We start from the raw sequence: 21564 nt of genomic DNA, 5'->3' as shown, positions 1-21564 counted from the left end.
CAACCTTGTAACAGCAAAGTTAATTAGCAAAACAACTTAATATGTTCCATAAGTGAACTATTTTATAGTAAAGTTTTTATGATTTGTTAAAAATGAGTACACAAGATTTTATAAACAAAAATTAAATTTAATTAATTTTAATAATTAATTAATGAATTAATAAAAAGGTCTGATTTGACTTTAAGCAATTTTATTGTGCAAACCAAACAAATTATATTACAACAAATAACAAACAAGCAACTATCTGACTGTGTTCAGTAAAACTTTTAGCTAATCTATCATTGTAGAAATGTTTTTGTCACCAAATATATTTACCCTATAAGCCGGGTAAAATGGGGCCAAGAGGGGGTAAACAAGGTTTTGTCTTATTTTTAATTTTAAAGGGATTTTACGAAAAAAATAGCTATATTATTTAACCAATGCAAAACATATACTTCATTTGTCACTTTACTTGTTTATAAGATATCAGTGGTGGACATTTTTACACGTGGACCTTAGGGTCCCGCTCTACCCTATTTAATAATATTATGCATTGTTTAATATTTTTATAGCAATGTAAAAAATTCAAGGAAAAGAAACAAAAGTTTGTGAATTTTGAGTGATGGTAATTAGTGTTGACATAATCATAATCAAAAGTTTTCTTAATATCATATTTATACAAGATTATTATTTTTTAATTTATTTTATACATACATATTTAATCGGGTTTATTCAGATTTCGGAAAAGTCTCTCCTAATTTAATTTGGATGCCAAAATATGCCAAACTTGTCTTTGAGTCCCTTAACAATTTTATTCAATTTACGTATTTCTTTATGTAATATAATTTCGAATCATAACTTGAAAATAAAACAATAACTCGCTCCACCTCAATCACCATAAAAAAGTAATTAAAGAAGTTAAAGTTACTGTCCTGTTCTTTTCCGTTTTAGCGAATTTACGATTTGGTCGGAAATTATATAAGTGAACTAATTTCAAAGTAAAATTATTTCTTGGATAATATTTTATATTTTGCATTTTATAATAAGTATTGAGAATAGAAGAAAATACAATTATAAAACACATTTCTAATTATTTGTATGTACAAAAGAATTGATTATCATATTGATTTTTTTTTTTGTAAAAGCACATTCATATGTCATTTATCTTTACTTCATTACCTTTAACACAACATTTAGTTTTAAACTCACTTTTATTTTTATATTCAATATATGTATTCCGGAAATTTAATTATGAAAACTCATTGATAGATTTTTATCAAACTCGCTTAAATTAAAAAAGTTATTGAATTGAATATTTCCACCAAATATTTTACAGAAGAGGGTATATATAAAAATTATACATGAGAAATATTATCAATCATAAATATTAATTTATGCAAAACATATCCTACATGTAGTTACTTTATGATAAATTCAATTTTTTGATATATATATATATATATATATATATATATATAATAATGTTCATATATTAATATAAAGAATATTTTTAAAGATTTTATTACATCTATTATTTGTAAATTTTGATATTGTTTTATAATTTCCTTGAATGTCATTGACTACGTTTTCTTAAATGGAAAATACCAGTAGAAAGAAAATATTATTGCTTACAAAATGTGATATATATTATTGAATTGTTGCTATGTATATAGCTAAATAATGTCTAATATTTATTTTGAAATTAGAATATATGTGCTAATTGACTAAACATTTGTGCATATTCTACAGTGGTGACAATATATTAGAATTCAAATTATAAAACAAAGATAAATTTTATTAATTTACATACAACCAGTGATTTTTTGAAAATTATTATTAGATTGCAAGCACACATGGACATATTAAAATATCGAAACATAATTATCGATATACGATTTGCTTTGTATGGTACTTTTGGTAATTTTTATTATTTTATTATACTTTAGAACTTATAAAGTAGTTTATTATTTCTGTAAACCTATTATAAACAAGGTGTTTTAATCACGTTACTGGCTTGCATTTGCAGTATTGTTCGAAGTACTAATTACATCAATCTATGGATTAATATAAATAAATCCCAAAAAATATGTTGTTTACCGACCCTTCTGCAATTTGTCAGATGTATTTCGGTTTACATCAGAATTACAGAAGGACGTACGTCTAAAATTAATCTTTTAAGATAACATTCGTCAGAGATTCCGAGTATCTTTCTCTTAATGATGGTATTAATCACCATGCTAACGATTAACGGGACCCTTGATCTCGCTATACGAAGGATTAAAATTTCGTTCTGATGTGAAGCATGAAGATGAGTCCAGGAACATGGTGTAATACTTGAGAAAGTAGTCTTGTAATATACTTGGGAAAAATAATTTGATATATATTATTAATTTCACTGTAAATTAGTTTTTTTTTTTCGCCACAATGTAAGATGGAAAATGTACTTTAAAAAAATGTTATTGAAGACTCCAATAATTAGTTTCAAACTTAACTTCGGTTATATTTATTTTCTTTGAAGTATAATCGGTAGTACCACCTTTGGCAGGTCCGAGTGCTAAAATAAACTCCAGCTCGATTTAGGCAAGAATAGTGTAAGTTGGCTATTTTCAATTGGCAACATATTTTGTATTTACATTTTTAAGTGAAAATGGACATTGATACTGCACGATGTCTTGTTGCCAGGGTTCGAACTTACGACTCGGTCCACACGAGTCCGAGAGCTCAACCATTATATCGTGGAACATCCTTTATGAATAATATGCTCCTCAAATCATGATCTCTCAATTACTCAACCAATGAGTATAAAAAAAATCCCCATTTCTACTATGAAAATCTTTGTTCGTTGTGATATGTAGATATTTGCTTAAATCTTGTTTGATTATCTGTTCTACGTTAATATTATAAATTTTAATTTGATTTTATTTCATTATACTTCGATAAACGACGACGTCGAACATCTAGCAATCTATATGCGAATAGAAGTACCTACACGAATAACAAAGCTTTCAGTTTGCTACATATTTTCTCGCAATACGTTCAACGCTGTTTATCTTTAATTATGCTCTCTAAATTCCCTGTTATTCGACGTTAAAATAATATACCTAACCCCTATTTACCAAACACAAACTTATTATTAAAATTTATTGAATATACACATCAAAAAATCAAACGTTCTCTGTACTTAATCACAGATTTTTAATTAAAATGTGATACAGAGAGATGGATTTCGAAAATGAAAAATACATGATTGAAGCAAGTTTTACTGCTCAATATTAATTTGCAGAACTAACATTTTCCATTAACAAGATAAATATTACATGTTATCTCTTTAACGATGCAATTTAAATATACAAACAAAGCGTGTACTTTACGTACTTCAATTGTTATGTTTGCGAAAATGCAAATAGTAAAATTCTATAGAAGGGTTCGGAATAGAATAATCTATATTATAATGACTATTCTACTCTATAATGGAGCAACTACTTCTTGTTTTTTTTGATTCATTGGTTACTAGTGGTAAATTGAGCTATCTATAAAATTTATCTACATGCTAAATGCATTATATTGAATATGTGAAATATGATCTATATTTTAATAGGCAAATAGTTTTCTTTTTACCTCTTAGATCAATAATTAAAAATATCAAAATCAATTTGTTTTGCGTGTGACTGCTCATTTTTCTTCTATTTGTGGAAAAATAAATAACAACTACACCAATAATTGATTTTATATTTTATATAAAAATACAAATGTTTACATAATATTTATAAACTCAAAATTGAGGTATTGCAATACGATAACTAAACCTATTTATATTAAAACACATCAGTGAATATTATCTGCACAAAACATTTAAACTAACTTATGCCATTAATTAAAATAATTTCTAAATTCCCTAGCTTTACATCTTTTTCAATGTGCCAGACCAAATTTTTAGGAAACAATATTTACCACAGCTTGGACGGGCCAAAAAATTATAAAAAAAAATTGTCATAGAAATCTACAAAGTTAATTTTTTCGTTATGGGGTTTTTTTTCATATATTTCCCAATCAAATTATTTTATTAAACGTAGTTTATTAATCTAATAATGAAAAGCACTAGAAATTGCATCCAGCATATTTTGATCAGGTGGACAATCTGGGTATAAATTTCTACAGTCCGCCCTTGCATGTCCTGCGTGGCGGGCTTCAGAGTATTCTATGAGATTTTTATTAACTGGACCTGGATTTTCCTGTGGTCTAAAATTAGTAAATAAAATACTATTAACATAAATAAATTTATACATTCATAATTAATATATTATATTTTCTTATTAATTATCACTTACGTTAAAATTATATGTAAAATCTCTCCCATTATCCCATCGTGTCCTACTGGTGCTTCGGCTTCTTCGCATATCATCCTCAGGAGACACGATTTTCCATGCATGCCGCGCCTAGTTCAAAAATTAATCAAGAAATTTAATGAATTATAATATATTTTTTCCAAATGATTAAGATAATATATTTTGATTGTCAAATTGTTTTAGATAAAATACTATTTCAAAGTTCGGTAATTTTTGTCACAAGCAATATGTATATATCAACATACTAAATTTTGCAAATTGTTTCGTTCTTCCGGACTCCATTACCTACATATATCTAATCTATTCAAATAAATATTAAATTGATACATTAAACAATAAATATGAGACTAATGTTACTGGTTTCATAGTTTCCACATGATAAATATTTTTTTATTTATATATAGGTGCATTATAATTATTAAATATTTTAGCAATTAATTATCAATCCAAATTTTTATTAACTGCATTGGACTTTGGACATTGGACATATTTCCACAGAAAATTGTAGTGATAATGTTATTTATTATCTATTGATGATAAAAACAAATGTTTACCTTTTTTTTTTAATTTGAAAATTTGCTTTATTTGTCTTAAATACATTCATTGATTTTTACATAAAGATACAAATTGTATACACCTATTCTGGGAATATCATTATACTATCATAATATAATATTGTTTGCATATATATAATTGTTTCAATTAGCTTATATAAGTATGAAAAGAGCTATTAAAAACATACTGACAAATGTTTACCTTATTTCAAACGAACTTAACAGATCTGAAGTTAGTAATATTCAAGATCAGTCTTTACAAAAAATATCGGCATATAAAAGACAAATGGATAGGATTAGTATAAAAATGTTAAACTTCAACTTTTCAGTTTTCAATATCTTTTTTGTATTGAATGTAATATAATGTAACTCATAAGAGTAATACTTTACAGCCATTTTATAAGTTTAGAGAAATAAGATGTTTAATTGTTTATATTATACTTTTCGTTTCAAGCAATCTCTAATTGCAGATAGAACCTTGAAGTTTTCAATTAACTTTTTTATATTGAATTTAATTTTTTCACTATTAATATACCAAGCCTGTACTTAAATATGATAAGGTTTTTAATTTTATTTTTAATTATAATTGTACATTACACATACGATTTATTGATATAATGAGAAACATTTTTTTGATATTTTTTTTTTCTATCTGAATTACTGCCCTAGTAGAAATGAATCGTGGCGCAATATTGTACTTTTTATGGGCTCTATATTGTTTACCAATATTGCTATAATATTATTCTGTTAACATTTTCCCATATAAATCCAATATTAAAACCAATAAAGGCAATAAAACCAATATTGATAAACAATATTAAAATCCCATTCAAAACCAATATAAGCTCAATATTGAGAACCAATAAAAGATTAATATAAATAAACAATATTTACCCTATATAAAAAACCAATATAAGCTCAATATAAATAAACAATATTTACCCCAAATTCATAATTATTATTTAACCCACATTTAAAAATATTATTAAATTAATATAGAAAAACAGTATTTAACTCATTGATAATAAAAGTTTATTTATTCTAAATGAATACATACATTTTTAAATAGTTTTTGTATTGAATCTTAATAATTTTATTAACAATTTACACATTATTTTATGATAACAAGATACAAAACAATCAAAATATTTTCAGTCATTATAATAATTTAGAGGATTTTAATGATAAATCAATCATAATTTTTGTTAATCCTATCGCCGTAATTGTACAAAGACCAAGCCATTCAAACAATTTGCAGACTTAATTATTATTTCGATGTTTCATTTTATTTTCACACATGTTTTAACATTTTCTTGAATTCGATCATGATTACACCTGAAATAAGATAAAATTTATTAATATTTTATAGCAATATTTTCGAAATATATTCATTTTATAAACTCATAAATTCAATTACTTAGCTTTTAGCAAAAAAAACATTTCAGGCATTATTTTGCAGTAAATATAATTGTAGTTTATCTAAAACTCATATTTTCTAGAACTCTATCACAGTCAAATCTGAAATAATTAAAAATACAGTAAATAGAAAATTTTCACATTAATTTAAAACAGCACAATTATAGTTTTAAATTAAAACAAAAAAACTATTGTTGGAAATACGAATACCAAATATTCAAAAGCGATAATAAGTTATTGAAAAGTCTTCATTCAATAAGTTTGTTAATATTTTTATTACCTTTTACCAAATCCATTCTTGCTATGTGATAGTTTTTATATTACAGCTGATTTTACATCCATTTCAATTTAGTCAATCTAGAATATATAAAATACATCATTGTTTACTAAATATGTATGTTGATTTATATAAGTAATAAATATACTTACGTGCTTTAAATATAAAACTCAAAATTATGTTAATTAACCGCTTAATTTTAATTATAAACTGTTCACAAAATAAGTTTTTAGCAAATTATTACATATTTGATATCATAGATCATTTTATTATTCACTAAATATTCACTCAAAATTCACGAACTAAGACTTACTATATTTTATGAATATTTTTTAATATTATAGTAAATTCTAAACGCACTGCGTAACAAATTTCAGTCTACTGAAAATTACGAAACTCTGCTTGGCTTGAGCTTTGTTTGATGGTGTAGGTGTAGCATTGTTAATCAAAGGGCGGTTTTTATGTTTTTGTATTTTATGTTACGAAGTATACGCTCATTAATTTGTCGTTATTAGTTTATTCAGTGTAGTAGTCATTAAAAAAAACTTTATATATAACAAAGTTTATATATAACTCTTTTTTCATTCATTTCAATATGAGATAGTTAGTAAATTACATAATCTGTGAAACGTTAGTTAGAAAATGTTCAAAACGAAATTAATAAAAACGCAATTAATTATTATTATATCAAATATGTTTATATTTATAAAATTTTAAATATTTAGATTTATTATTGGTTTTTTTTCTGAATTATATAAAATAAATTTTATCTTCACAAAACAAAATTAATATTTCACTTATTTTATTCTACGTTTTGGGCTAATGGATTCTTTCCTTCTTCAAGAACTAACCAACAAACATTTTTTATAATCACACTCTTTTCTATGTACACAATAATAAATTTAAAAAAATCTTTGTTTGAATTTAAGTTAATTTTTTAATTAAACTTTTACTCTTAAATAACATTAATATAAATAATAAACTAGTATAGTAATATAAATAATAATTGCTATCAAGAAGATGTAAGAATACGTATGTAATTAAAACAAAAGTGCAATGACATAATATTTGTTCATAAAATACGTATAAAATAATTTTGGCCACTACTGACACAGTCAGGTAGAATATTTCGTCGTAGGACAAAGGACACGCATAGAAGAAAGGACTCGCATCGTACACGAAGTGAGATAGTCTTATACAAACATCGGTTATATGAAAGAAAGAAGAGACACTCTTGAGTAGTTTCTCAAAAACAGATGTTCGTACATATATATGGTATGCTCATACATACATGTATATATGATGCAATTTCAGAAATTTTTATTCTATGAATAAATATAAAACGTCTAAATTTATAAATATAAATCGATATATTACTAGCAGATATAACAGATTTAAATAATATTAATACATACCAAACCAGGGTAAAACAAATTTAAGCAAATCATGTGACTAATCACAAAATTTTTTTATTTAACTTTTATTTTATTCGAAGTTTTGAATTTTTTTCATCAAACATTTTGTTTACATTTTTTTCTCGGTTACTCACATTATTTAAATTTAATATATATATATATATATATATATATATATATATATATATATATATATATTCTGATACTTTTGCACTATTATAATCTTGTATAATTTTGTTTTTGTTTTGTTTATTGAATGATGGCCATACTTACAATATCGTTAAATAATATAGTTAATAAATAAATACAGTATAGTTAAATTATTTATTGCTTTTTTAACTTCCCGTAGGGTAGTTATAGTAATGAGACGAAAATCGAAAATGAAATTTTTTGCATATCTTCACGTTCAATAATGGATGTAATTAATTTAGCTATTAATTGATTAATTCTGATCAAAAATATGTAGAGTTAAGAGTCACCATAGATGTTTTTGGCGCTAATTGATGATTTAAAATTGATTATTTTCTTGACCAATGTAAATGTTACTTATTTCCCAATATAAATGTTCGATAATAAAGAAAAAATAAATGTGAATATAATATTTACAATTTATATTGAATTCATATAAAATTTATATCAAACTATTAATTACGATCGAGCTGATCGAGCTATGTATTACTAAGATATTATCAAAGAGTTAAATTCTGTTTTCTATATGAATTAAATAATATTTTTAAATATGGGTTAAAATAATAATTTTAAATTTGGGGTAAATATTGTTTATTTATATTAATCTTATATTGGTTTTCAATATAATTTCAGAAAAAAAATGTATCACCCCCACATTTAAAATTCATATTGAATTTATAACAAATATGTATCAAACTATTAATTGCAATCGAGCATATGACTTTTTAAAAACTTTAATCATGATTTTGGTGCTAATTAATTATTTAAAGTTGATTTTTTTCGTAACCCTTATAAAGACCACATATTTTCCAAGTTCGATAATACTGAAGAAACGAATCGTGGTTGCCCAGAAAAAAAAGCATAACCCCCACATTTAAAATTTATATTGAATTTATAAGAAAAATGTATCAAACTTGTAATTGCGATCGAGCATATGACTTTTTAAAAGCTTTAATCATGATTTTGGTGCTAATTAATTATCTAAAGTTAATTTTTTTCGTAACCTTTATAAAGACCACATATTTCCCAAGTTCGATAATACTGAAGAAATGAATCATGGTTGCCCAGAAAAAAATGCATAACCCCCACATTTAAAATTTATATTGAATTTATAAGAAAAATGTATCAAACTTGTAATTGCGATCGAGGATATGACTTTTTAAAAGCTTTAATCATGACTTTGGTGCTAATTAATTATCTAAAATTAATTTTTTTCGTGACCTTTATAAAGACCACATATTTCCCAAGTTCGATAATACTGAAGAAACGAATCGTGGTTGCCCAGAAAAAAAATGCATAACCCCCACATTTAAAATTTATATTGAATTTATAAGAAAAATGTATCAAACTTGTAATTGCGATCGAGGATATGACTTTTTAAAAGCTTTAATCATGACTTTGGTGCTAATTAATTATCTAAAATTAATTTTTTTCGTGACCTTTATAAAGACCACATATTTCCCAAGTTCGATAATACTGAAGAAACGAATCGTGGTTGCCCAGAAAAAAATGCATAACCCCCACATTTAAAATTTATATTGAATTTATAAGAAAAATGTATCAAACTTGTAATTGCGATCGAGGATATGACTTTTTAAAAGCTTTAATCATGACTTTGGTGCTAATTAATTATCTAAAATTAATTTTTTTCGTGACCTTTATAAAGACCACATATTTCCCAAGTTCGATAATACTGAAGAAACGAATCGTGGTTGCCCAGAAAAAAAATGCATAACCCCCACATTTAAAATTTATATTGAATTTATAAGAAAAATGTATCAAACTAGCAATTGCGATCGAGCATATGACTTTTTAAAAACTTTAATCATGATTTTTGTGCTAATTAATTATCTAAAGTTAATCTTTTTCGTGACCCTTATAAATACCATATATTTCCCAAGTTCGATAATACTGAAGAAATGAATCTTGGTCGGCCACAAAAAACTTGGATTTCGCCCACATTTAAAAATTATGTATAATTCGTGTAAATATAACATTAGAGGCGTAAATCAGATGGGAAACATGTTTATTATTTGTAATAAACCATATAAAACACTTTTCCGATGAATTTTCCAAATTTTCCATAATTTTGAAAACAAATATTGTCTGGTCCATTTAAAGACAAGATTCGAATATTGCGCCACGATATTTTACCCCTCTAGCCACGATACATTTCTACTAGGGTGACAATGAGTTGCCACGATTTATTTGCCTACGATTTATTGATATAATGAGAAACATTTTTTTAATAAATATTTTTTTCTATCTGAATTACTGACAATGAGTTGCCAACTTTTATATTTTATAAATAGTTGTTTTTTTTTTGTATTGTTTTTTGCTTTTAAACCTTGAATGAAATTCTATACCATTAACATGAATTTTAGTATGTCTACTCTAAGAGTGCGGCTTTTAATTGAATATTTTGTATTCATTTTTCAACTTTTATACTAAATTTAATTTGGTCATTGTGATTAACCCTTTCGACTCGCATGCCTAAATTCATATAAATCTCGAAATTCGCGAATGGAAAGGGTTATATTTATATATACATATTTTTTTAAACCGTCGAGAGTAATAACGTACAAACTCTTACATGTATGTAGAAAGTTTTTCAAATTTTGTTTTTTGTTTCAAGCATTCGATAATTAAAAGTAAATCATTACAAATGATCAGAAATTTACTACAAACAAATATCTCCATCATTTTCTTCTCGATATTTCGATTCTTTTGCAATTTACATAATCATTTTGTTACAGAGAACTCTCGCACGAACGAACAAATGTATTCAATAGATCGACAATGAATGTAACTTACATTTCCAATAGTGTCTCTATGAACAGATAGAAATATTCTCTAGATGTATCTCTTTGTTCTTTTACTGAACGACGTTTCCTATACTCTATCGCGTACGTTACTGGATTGTAGAGGTTGAATAGACCCCCAATATTTGGGGGCAGGGCGTATTGGAATTGCATATTGTAACCGAAACCCAGACTCCAATCCTTGCGAACAGCTACTGGAACACCAAAACCCATAATAAGCTGTAATAAGGAATCATTGAATAGCAAAATTACAAAAATTAATTTATTAAAAATATAATAAAGATTGGAAAATAATTTTATCAAAGTAATATAAATATTAAAAAAAGTGGCTGTAACTTTCGAAGTTGTCGTTTTCAAGCATTTCATTTTGTTAGAAAGTATTATGATAATTGATATATTCGAACAAATAATACTTTATATACAATTTCAATATAATAATTATCATAATTATTATGGCATATTATTAATATCATATTTTGCACAAAATTAAAAATTATGAGTTCTTATATAGAGTAGGTATACCACAAGAATATAAAGTAGGTATACCAAAGTAGGTATTATGGAAATAAGTACATCACTTATTTAGAATGCACTATTTGTAACTAAAAAACAGTACGAATAAAATAAGTTTATTTTTCAATAACTTAAATAAAATGATCTTCATACCTTGAAAAGTCCTCCTCCAAACGGATACACAAGATAACGTTTCTGTCTCACTTGAAAATCAGTTATATTAGACGTTCCATATCGAAAACAACCAACATTTTGCAAAATTATCACATAACAAATTATATAAATAATTTTTATTTTAAAACGCATTTTGGGATATTTAAATAATACTATGAATATTTTCAAAGTTTTGGCAAAAATATGGCAAAATTTTGGAAAAATAGTGTTGGCAAAGTTTATATTAATACATAATTTTTAACTAACTAGACCACAAGTTTTAAGTTTTTTTATGTCAAAATATATTTATAATTTTCCAATGGAATCAAAAAGTATACTAACAGTAATCATTTAGTGACGATGCTTGGAAACAAAAGTAATACCGTTAGTGCCATCACAATGTTAACATATGTTTAATTTTGTAATTAGTATTATGTGACACATTTGCATTAAAGTTATTTGAAGCCGTAATGGTAGAAATAATATTGATTACAGTAAAATATTTGATAAAATTAAATATATTAAATAGGTTGTTCATTGTACATACATTAAAACTTGCTTGTTTGAAATAATTCATTTGAATAAAATAATAATGGATTTATAAAACAATTAAATATAAAAATGTATGTGATTTTATGCCTAAATTAGTATGAAGTTTTTAGATTGTTTTTGTTAAAAATTTCCAAATTTTTACATATATTAATAAAAGTATTTAGTATTATTTTGATGCAAATAATCCACGTAAAAATTCTTTTTTTATTTTGTTAATTTATAAGTTTCTTTTCGATTAAAATTTGAATACAAAAAGTCTTAATTATAAGCAAGTAATACCAGCAACCTGAATTATCAATTGAATTCAAACTGAAATAAATTCGCGCTAAAATATAACATCGGTGGCGCCATCTCACAAAAAACGTATGAAGTTTAAGACAGATGACAGTCACTTGACACTCTTGACAGTAAAGGCCATGTGCTTGTGTCTACTAAATAAAACTAGTTTGTTTATCTCCAATTATTACTAAATAATAATAATATTTACATAATGATGTTGTTTTGGTAGTAGCAATAGCTCAGGTTTTCTGCAATTAGTACTCACTATTAAAATAATAACATTATTCACTTAAATTACCATGATTTTACAACAGTTAAATAATAAAAATGTTATACTTTCAATATGCAGGGTATTTAAATTGTTTTAATTATCTTAGTTGTTTTTATTATAACTAAACTTGTTATTTTTCTATTTATTAATGTGGTTTTTAGAAATATACGACAGAGAGACAAAAAGAGCTTATGGCTAGAGGGCTTCCGAAGAGAAAACAACTTGATGGAGTTAAGCATGCAATAATAGTAGCATCAGGAAAAGGAGGAGTAGGAAAATCTACTGTGTCTGGTAGATTATTTATCCTTTTATTTCTTTACAATTACATACTTTCATATAATTGCTATGTACCAATTTAGTCAATTTAAGTGTGGCATTAAGCCTTCAAGGTTTGCAAGTCGGTCTTCTGGACGCTGATATTTTTGGACCATCCTTACCACTTATGATGAATTTGAAAGACGAGCCATTAGTTAATGATAATAATTTGATGATTCCTCCAGTAAATTTTGGAATTAAATGGTAAATAAATAGAAATATGGAATGAAATCGTATAACTTAATTTAAATTTACTTAGTATGAAGGCATTTGCAGTAATTCTATGGGTTTGTTGGCAAAGCAAGGTCCAGTAATATGGAGGGGTCCATTAGTAATGTCTGCTGTTGAAAGACTATTAAAAGGCACATTATGGTCACCATGTGATGTTTTAGTTATCGATACGCCTCCCGGAACAGGAGATGTTCATTTATCACTTGCACAGCATATACCAATATCAGGTAATTATTTTAAGATTTTAAATGATTTTTTATACCACTAAAATTATTTTTATACAGTGTGATGTGGGGTTACTTTAAGAATAATTTCAGTAGAAACTACTATGTTTTCAATAAGAATTTAGTTTTAGCAAATTTATGTTCCATAGGAGTACTTTTGGTCAGCACTCCACAGGCTGCGGCTCTCAATGTCATGCAACGTGGTGCTGAGATGTTTAAAACACTTAAAATTCCTCTGATAGGCTTAGTAGAAAATATGAGTTTTATTAAATGTGATAATTGCTCAAATACCATAGAACTCTTTAATAATTCAATAGAAAAATATGCTAAAGAAATTGATTTAGAAATATTGACAAAAATACCATTAACTAAATATGTTTCAGAGGGTTGTGATGCAGGAGAACCTATTGTTATAAGTAAGAAACATTCAGATTGTACTAAAGCATATATTGAATTATCAAAATGTATCACAAAGTTTTTGCAACTCTAATATTTAGATGATTATTTCAAAAAACTATACTATTTTGTTTTGTTTTTACTATCACGAAGTTTCATCAATCCTCGTGTTCCCAGCATTTTGAATATCCTGCAAATAATAACAATCTCAGTTGCAGTCAGTGTTATCTCTTAATTGCTGACTTTCAGAACGTTTAAAGCAAATGTTTTTTTGACATGGTTTAGAAATACTTACAAATATCTTATATTTGGAAAATATAATGTTAAATATGTTAAAGGAGATATAGGAAAAATGCTGGCCCATGTAGTATCCAATTTATTAGCCAAAGCAATGGCAAATAATTCACCACATCTTTCCCCGGTCATTCTTTTATCATCACGTTGGACACTTTTACCAAATTTCTGTAATCAATATTGCTTTATTTTTCAATCACATTTAATTATACAGCAAATAATTATTAAAATACCTCTCCAGGATTTTCAGTGAAACTTTCTTGTAGAAAATCTGTGAATGTTGGTCCCGGACAAAATAAAGTTATATCAATATTAAATTCAGGAATTTCAGTTTGTAGACTACCAAAATAACCCTAAAAGCAAAATATGTATAGTAACTCAATAATTCAAAAATATGTATAATAATTATTAGTTAAAAGGATAACAATACATGAAGTGCATGCTTTGAACCCGTATAAGAACCGCTAAATGGTACAGGAATAAGTCCAGCCGTGCTTGAAGTGATTGCTATGTGTCCTTTCGAAACAGTCTTAAAATATCGAACTGCAACTCTAGACAAAGCAACAACACTAAATACATTTAGTTCAAATAATTGCCGATCAACTTCAATATCAGTTTCTTCCCAACTTGCTCTTTGTGACCTGCCAGCGTTGTTAACTAATATATCTAATTTTCCAAATTCTTTGAGAACAGTATCCATTTTAGTTTGATGACTGCTAATTTCAAGCATATCCATCGGCAGAACTAGAATATCCTCTTTCTTAGCACCTTGTTCTAAAATTATAATATATTAAAGGTATTTGAAAACATTTAAGGAGACTGTGCAGTACATTTGAATAAATGTACCTATGCATTTTTTCTTAACTTCTTGTAACTCATTTTCTCTTCGAGCTGAGAGTACTACTTTTGAACCATGTTTAGCACAATGATATGCTAGGTGTTTACCAATACCACTGGATGCTCCTGTGATCCAAATAACTTTACCTTTCAAAGCATCTAAAAAAAAAAAATTATCAGCCATTTACTTAAGTCTTTATGCAATATGTATATAGTTTACCAATTGGCACACCAAATCTCTCTGCAAAAGCTAATCTTAAATCACAATCAAATATCACTATTAAAACTGCGTAAATAATATAATAAAGGAAAACAAATAATCCCAAATATTCAAAGAAGCCCATTTTGCAAAACTGAGTTTTGGACTTTGTATGATAAAGGATTTATATGATTATTTTTAAGATTTTTATTTACATTCTTGTTGGGGTCGTGGCAAAAGTTCGGTTCATATCAGTTGGATGGCACTATAATTTTCATGTTAAAAACATAAATAATTTTATATGATGTTTTATACTAAATAGCATTAATTGTTATATTTTTTTAAAAGCTTAGGACTTCTTAGACTATTTGTTTCTACGATTGATTCTTATTGGAAATTTTAAGACATTCTGATAAGAATGCTGTTTGACATTTAATCAGAAGTGTCAAAAACATATTTAACCGCCTAATGTTACATGTTTTAATTATTGAAGACTATCTCAAAAAGTGTTTAATACTCGTAATTCTATGAATAAATATATATGAAAAAGTATATTTTTGTTTCTATGAATTTAATAAGTTTAGTTTACTTAAATGTCATCAATGACATATAGCTGTCAAATATGTAGCAAACTACCCACACACATAAAAGAAATTTAGACCACTTTCTATATAAAAATTGAGTAAAATATTAAGAAATCCTCATTCTTAATTAGAAGAGATTGCGAAATATTCACTGGTCTAGTTTCTAATGTAATTGTAATTTATTCATTTTTTATTGAATCAAAGTTTTAACAGCATTTTAAAACACATGTTCTTCTGTCTTTCATTTTGAAGAGCTACTCACTTCAAGAATTTTAACAAATACTGTGTACATAATTTTATGAGAAAGAGTTTTTAATAATTAAGTTTAGAATCATAATGGTGCGCGTAATATCACAAAAGACATATGATGATGTTGTTAAAGAAAATATTGAAGAATTATCCATGGAGCCCCAAGAAGCAATTGCTGATGCTATTGCTCAGTTTGAAGCACAGGTTTACTTTTATATAGATGTTTCAAATATCACATACATGAATAAATAAAAACACATCAAAATTATCTATTTTAGTTTGTCATATTCCTAATTAAATGTTTCAAAATTTATTCAAAATTTACTTATATTTTTCAAATAAAATTTACAGGGTGTTGATTTATCTAATATCGTGAAAGATTTAATTATGACTGATCAAGGAGTTACAAGCCAAATTACTTCTGCACTGCGATTTATAAACGATCTTTTAACTGATTATAAATATGCTGCAGATAAAGAGATACTATGTAATTTGAAAGTTTTGTCCACGGAGTGCAAAAAGGTTAGTGGTAATTTTTTGATCTCAAGTAAAACTATAGTCTCACTATATATTTGTTTAAATAGGATATAGCCCATCGACTACTGGCAGCAAATGAAAATGCATATAATACCATATTGTTATGTTTAAGTAAATGCTCACATAATGACGATATTGTAACAAGTTGTATACAAGCTTTAATTTCTCTCATGGATGGGCAACCTGATCTGTTGGATGATCAAGGAGTCACTTATATGATAGAGTATGTATTTTACAATATTGTGTATATATATATATATATATATATATATATATATATAATAATATAATAATATATATAAAATTATTTTTTAGATATCTTACAGAGCCAAAAGAGTCTCCATTGAAGTCTCTTATTTTACAATGGGTTTATATCTGCTGTCTTAAACATGAAATGAACAGACAAAAAATATTTAATTCAGATATACTACAGTGCTTAAAATCTATGTTGCCAAAAGCCGATAAGCAAGTGAGTTATACTTTGCATTGAGCGCATATTTATACTCATTGATTTAATAATTGCTCATATAATCAGGGTCTTAAAGATATATGTGCAGTTCTGAGAGCTTTATGTCTTGATGATGATGTCAGAGTCGAATTCGGACAAGCACATGAACATGCTAGAGTTATTGCATCAGATACTTTGTGTTCAATAACTTCGTTATTGGCAAGTACGTTGATAAATAATTTAATTCTAAAGTTATTTATTCTACAATCAATATTGTAGTTAATTTATGTGTGAATTATTGCTATAAAAATTTTGAATCTAAATTATTATAAATAGTACTGTGATTTCGAGTCTTAAAACATATTTTCACATTTTCTTACCATTTCTGTAAATCAGAAATGTCTTCTGATTATATTTTCCATTATTATCTATTTATTTTATTCTGCAGAATTCAGAATGGATGAACAAATAGTTAGTGAGTTAATGTTGACTCTTTCTGCTTTACTCGTCAGACATGAATTTTGCCAAATGGTTGTAGACTGTGGCGGATTACGATTTATATTGGATTCAATGGTTGAATTTGGTGAAAATTATAAAGTTATAAAACAAAGTTTTAAACTATTGAAAGCACTTGCTGGAAATGATGATGTAAAATTGCAAATTATTAAAAATGGTGGTGATAATATTATTGCTTCTTCTTTAGAAGCTCATAAGGTATTCTTCATACACGAATTATTTATTTGTTTATTAACTATCAATTTATCAATTTATGTACTCATTTCATTAGGAAAATGAAGGGACAGTGGTATCAGGATTAGCATGTGTTTCAGCTTTAACATTACGAGCTCCCTCAAATAGTAAAGCATTTTATGATAATGCAATACCTCAGATCATAGCAACATGTATGGAAATGCACAGAAATAGTTTATATGTTCAGGTAAGATTTTTATACCTTATTTATGATCACTTTCACATATATTTAACTTTCGTATTAAATTTCAATCCGTTCTGTGTACAAAATTATGCATGCATATTATGTTATATCATTATTCTACATGGTATATAAAAACTTTATAATAGTTGCTTATCACCTTTTCTAACTAGTTATTATAACTTTTCTTTTATATTGTATGTTTCCTTTTTTTATTTAATTATTGAATGTAAGTCCGCCAAAAACGTATTTTTTATGTGGATAATATTAGTGCCAAGTTTTAATGGAACAATATTTAGTTCCATATTACTTATTTTTTATTTGAAGTTTTTTGATATTACAGTTTTTGCTTGAATTATGTAAGTGCTTGGTAATAAGCTTGTAAGAGTGATTTTTTTTTTCTCAAGCTATCTTTTAGAATTAATTAATTGCATTTAGTGAACTTAAACTGCTTCTCTGTGTATGCCATAGAACTAATCGTTGAAAGCTTAATTGTGCATTGAAAAGATGTTATCAAAGTTTTAAAAATATTCATATTGTTTATAGTTATTGTGAATCATTATTAAATTAACTGTTGGTGTGTGTATCAGTTACTGAAAGCCTTACTAAAAGTAGCATACTACTGCTTTTGTATTATAGACGTAAATATGTGTATGTGAATAATTATCAACATTATACAAACACTGTTAGTATTTGTACTGCCATTACAATGTTGTAGAAAATGGCAAGTTGGGCAATACGTAATATGGTTTCAAGAGCTAGAGAGCAGTGCGAAACATTCAAAAGATATGGCGTAGAAAAGTTTTTAAATGAGAACATCACTAAGTTCCCGGATTGTGAATATGATTTCAAAGCAGCCCTTCGTGATTTGGGTTGTGATGTAAAATTGAAAGAAGAATGGACTGGAAAAGGAGGCAAAATTCAGACAGCCGAAAATAAAGATGGAACATCAAAGGATACTAATTAATTGCAGAATTATGTATGGTCGTCAAGCGAAAGGTCATTAATTAGTGTTTACACATAAATCAATTATGATACAAATGTGCTTGCTTCACTGTTTGTACCAAATTTTTAAAGCTGCTTTTAGCACTTTTCTACTTATTTTTGTACTTTCACAAAATGTTGCTAGTAGCTTTTTTACAAAAAAAATTATACATTTTATATTTAAGATTATTCATAATATAATCATTTGAAAATATATTATTTGAAAATGAATAAAAACAAAAGTTCAAATTATCTATACATTATTTATTGATACACATCTCATAAATTATATCATTCAACCAAAATGACTAAAGTCTCACATAATTTTTGAGTGATTATAATAGTGTTACATTCATGACTATTACTGTATACTTAAAATTTCATGACATATAATTTAATACCAAAATAATATGAAAGTATTGTTATTTTTTCAATTAAATATATAAAATTTATAATTGCATTTTGCTCGGCTTTTTTCTTATTTTCTTCCTCAAAAGTACGGTAAACAAAATATAAGTTTTTGAAGAAGACAACGTTAGTTTATGGTATACATAAGTAGATGCTTAAAATTTATATCTTAAATCTTAAAATATTAGTACCAGAAGTTTCTCTTGATAATATTTATGATTACTAATTTATATACACGAAATATAAAATACTTAATAGAAACTTGTTTTTACATCGTATATAACAATAAGTAATTAATTTCTACAATATTTAGGCAACATTTATTAATTAATTATAGCTTCACTTACGTCACTAATAGAAGTAGAATTTATTTTTCTTGCGTTTTATAACCAAATTTTGATACATCGCAATTGCTTTAAGTACTTCTTCTTTAGCATTAACAGTCACGCATATTCGTTCAGTTTAAATTTAATTTAACTATAACGCTAATTAAATATATTTATATATAATATTTTTACAATATAATCGTATTTCTTTTTCAAAGTTTTCGTATACCAAGTTTTTATTTTCTCGCTAACTTCAGCCGCCGATTAAATATCCCATAATAAATTTTTTCACATCCATATTTGCACATACATTCAAAAGTAAAATTATATATATATATAGCTATACATTTATTATTGATCCATTATATAAGTAACTATATACACATTAAATAATAAAGGAAGAAACTCCTGCTTATCTAATTTAATAATTAAGAAACGTATACATTTCCATTGAACATTGCAAAATTAAATAGAAAAATTATCGTCAGTTTTTGGTGATTTTATCTAACTGCTTTTGACAACATTCAATATATTATTTCTGCATAAAGTTATTGGACAGTTCCCGATATTATTATTACCGCCACTTCAAGTAACAATAATTCAAATCAAAAATAGTTTAAAATTCAAAATTTTCTGTTTTTTTAAATTTCCAAATAAGTGCGTTTACAAAAAATTAACAATTATTTTGAACGTACCTATACTTAATATTATTTAATAAATTATTAAATGAATAACAACGTTTAAAACCAAATGACTGTATTTATATATTGCGTTTTCATGGTTTTGCATTCTATTGGTATTTTTCGAATTTGAATAGTAAGTAAGTAGTATTTTTTCGGCAATCAACTGTGCGTTACTTATATGGAAAGAATTATTGATTTTAAATATCTGATAGTGTTATATTTGTTAGTATAACAAATATTATTCTAATTTAATACACTTTAAAATAAATAGTACGGTTCCAACATTGGGCATTTATTCATTTTTATATTTGTTGTTTTCGGTCTTTTGATATATGGATATATTAAATATAATTATTATGAAGAAAGAGAGATGTTAGGATTACTGTTGTGATTTCGACTTCTTTCCCGTTCACATTTTTTCAATACTTTGATTCTCAGTGAAACAGTGAATATAAAATTTAAAAAAAAACAATCTAATAAAATAATCTATTAAAAGCGATATCAATACACAGAGTTATTATGCGTATCATAATTTATCTGCAAGTATGACGGTATCGCAGCATTTAATTCCGACGCTCTGCGCCTCAAAGCCGCGATGCTATGACCTCGCCATAAATCTTCTTCTTGGTCACCTCCTGCTCCTGTATTTTGCTGGTGTCCCTGCGACAGAATGGACGGCGAACTCGGCGAACCCTGGCCGCCACCGCATTGCGATAGTTGTGGCGGCGTCGGGCTACCGCTACTTGCAGCTAAGGGCACCCCGCCTGAGTTTGCCCCACCGCCGCCGCCCGTATTGCAGTAGGACATCATTGAATCACCTTTAAAAAATAAATTGTTATCATTGTTAAACAGAAAAATTAACAATTATCCCAATATAAATTATTCATCAAAATCAAGCTTCTATCTTACAATATGCTAAAACAACATGGTAAACAAAATTAATTTTATACTTCGGTCAAACTACTAGTCTGGTATTTTCAAATGGAATTTTCCGACGCCTAAATGACGCGCATTAAAAGCTTTTTGTCATTGGAAATCGAAACAAAAATATGAATTGTATCGTTTAGCACCTCGTTCAAAATAAACACACCACACAATGGCCTGTAGCTTACGAATCGTAATAATCGATAAAAGCATTAACGGGGTATGGCT

At 26.3% G+C, this 21564-nt stretch overlaps 5 protein-coding genes across 6 annotated transcripts in view; 2 read left to right on the top strand and 3 right to left on the bottom strand.

Annotated features, from left to right (window-relative positions):
* Positions 1 to 4061: 4061 nt before the first annotated feature.
* LOC113382913 lies at positions 4062 to 11817 on the bottom strand. The gene is made up of 5 exons (XM_026621166.1): positions 11814 to 11817; positions 11665 to 11714; positions 10991 to 11217; positions 4308 to 4415; positions 4062 to 4218 (listed from the first exon to the last, which is right to left on the bottom strand). The coding sequence occupies exons 1-5, from the start codon at positions 11815 to 11817 to the stop codon at positions 4062 to 4064; spliced, it is 546 nt and encodes a 181-aa protein (XP_026476951.1).
* An 823-nt stretch (positions 11818 to 12640) lies between these two features.
* Positions 12641 to 14026, top strand: LOC113382903 (iron-sulfur protein NUBPL-like). Its single transcript, XM_026621154.1, has 5 exons — positions 12641 to 12845; positions 12928 to 13057; positions 13126 to 13285; positions 13358 to 13539; positions 13686 to 14026. The coding sequence occupies exons 1-5, from the start codon at positions 12795 to 12797 to the stop codon at positions 14024 to 14026; spliced, it is 864 nt and encodes a 287-aa protein (XP_026476939.1). The 5' UTR covers positions 12641 to 12794.
* A 29-nt stretch (positions 14027 to 14055) lies between these two features.
* On the bottom strand, positions 14056 to 15749 carry LOC113382893 (dehydrogenase/reductase SDR family member 7-like). The gene is made up of 6 exons (XM_026621145.1): positions 15284 to 15749; positions 15073 to 15222; positions 14657 to 15000; positions 14460 to 14579; positions 14228 to 14394; positions 14056 to 14122 (listed from the first exon to the last, which is right to left on the bottom strand). Exons 1-6 carry the CDS (start codon positions 15405 to 15407, stop codon positions 14056 to 14058), a joined length of 972 nt encoding a protein of 323 aa, XP_026476930.1. The 5' UTR covers positions 15408 to 15749.
* A 183-nt stretch (positions 15750 to 15932) lies between these two features.
* LOC113363453 (armadillo repeat-containing protein 6 homolog) lies at positions 15933 to 19005 on the top strand. Of its 2 annotated transcripts, XM_026605956.1 has the most exons (9): positions 15933 to 16014; positions 16099 to 16299; positions 16447 to 16617; positions 16680 to 16855; positions 16948 to 17101; positions 17168 to 17303; positions 17529 to 17794; positions 17868 to 18017; positions 18730 to 19005. In XM_026605956.1, the coding sequence occupies exons 2-9, from the start codon at positions 16183 to 16185 to the stop codon at positions 18976 to 18978; spliced, it is 1419 nt and encodes a 472-aa protein (XP_026461741.1). In that variant the 5' UTR covers positions 15933 to 16014; positions 16099 to 16182; the 3' UTR covers positions 18979 to 19005. The 2 variants fall into 2 exon arrangements, with proteins under 2 accessions (XP_026461741.1, XP_026461740.1); XM_026605955.1 differs by having other exon boundaries at positions 15988 to 16299.
* A 1908-nt stretch (positions 19006 to 20913) lies between these two features.
* LOC113382882 (homeobox protein orthopedia-like) overlaps positions 20914 to 21564 on the bottom strand; it is a 77458-nt gene continuing 76807 nt past the window's right edge. The window contains exon 5 of the mRNA XM_026621133.1: positions 20914 to 21230. Within this exon, the coding sequence (XP_026476918.1) occupies positions 20914 to 21230 (317 nt within the window). The remainder of the gene's footprint in view (positions 21231 to 21564) is intronic.

The sequence above is a fragment of the Ctenocephalides felis genome, unplaced genomic scaffold (genome assembly GCF_003426905.1).
Source record: "Ctenocephalides felis isolate EL2017-DRISC unplaced genomic scaffold, ASM342690v1 CF-g0.4_SCAFFOLD_00845, whole genome shotgun sequence".
Lineage (NCBI taxonomy): Eukaryota > Metazoa > Arthropoda > Insecta > Siphonaptera > Pulicidae > Ctenocephalides > Ctenocephalides felis.
Note: the sequence above shows the minus strand (reverse complement) of the source record. Positions and strands in the feature narration are given on the sequence as shown.

Bases quoted from the DNA above. Each gene is read 5' to 3' on its own strand.
- LOC113382913 (XM_026621166.1), bottom strand. The intron at 11,218-11,664 runs GTATGAAGATCA...TCCTTATTACAG, and splicing joins TTGGAGGAGGACTTTTCAAG to CTTATTATGGGTTTTGGTGT. The intron at 4,219-4,307 runs GTAAGTGATAAT...TACTAATTTTAG, and splicing joins ATTTTACATATAATTTTAAC to ACCACAGGAAAATCCAGGTC.
- LOC113382903 (XM_026621154.1), top strand. From the start codon at position 12,795: ATGATTTTACAACAGTTAAATAATAAAAATGTTATACTTTCAATATGC. The intron at 13,286-13,357 runs GTAAATAAATAG...AGGCATTTGCAG, and splicing joins GTAAATTTTGGAATTAAATG to TAATTCTATGGGTTTGTTGG. The intron at 13,540-13,685 runs GTAATTATTTTA...TATGTTCCATAG, and splicing joins ACAGCATATACCAATATCAG to GAGTACTTTTGGTCAGCACT.
- LOC113382893 (XM_026621145.1), bottom strand. From the start codon at position 15,407: ATGGGCTTCTTTGAATATTTGGGATTATTTGTTTTCCTTTATTATATT. The intron at 15,001-15,072 runs GTACATTTATTC...TTATAATTTTAG, and splicing joins AGTTAAGAAAAAATGCATAG to AACAAGGTGCTAAGAAAGAG. The intron at 14,123-14,227 runs GTAAGTATTTCT...TATTATTTGCAG, and splicing joins TTTCCAAATATAAGATATTT to GATATTCAAAATGCTGGGAA.
- LOC113363453 (XM_026605956.1), top strand. From the start codon at position 16,183: ATGGTGCGCGTAATATCACAAAAGACATATGATGATGTTGTTAAAGAA. The intron at 16,618-16,679 runs GTTAGTGGTAAT...TTGTTTAAATAG, and splicing joins TGTCCACGGAGTGCAAAAAG to GATATAGCCCATCGACTACT. The intron at 18,018-18,729 runs GTAAGATTTTTA...ACAATGTTGTAG, and splicing joins GAAATAGTTTATATGTTCAG to AAAATGGCAAGTTGGGCAAT.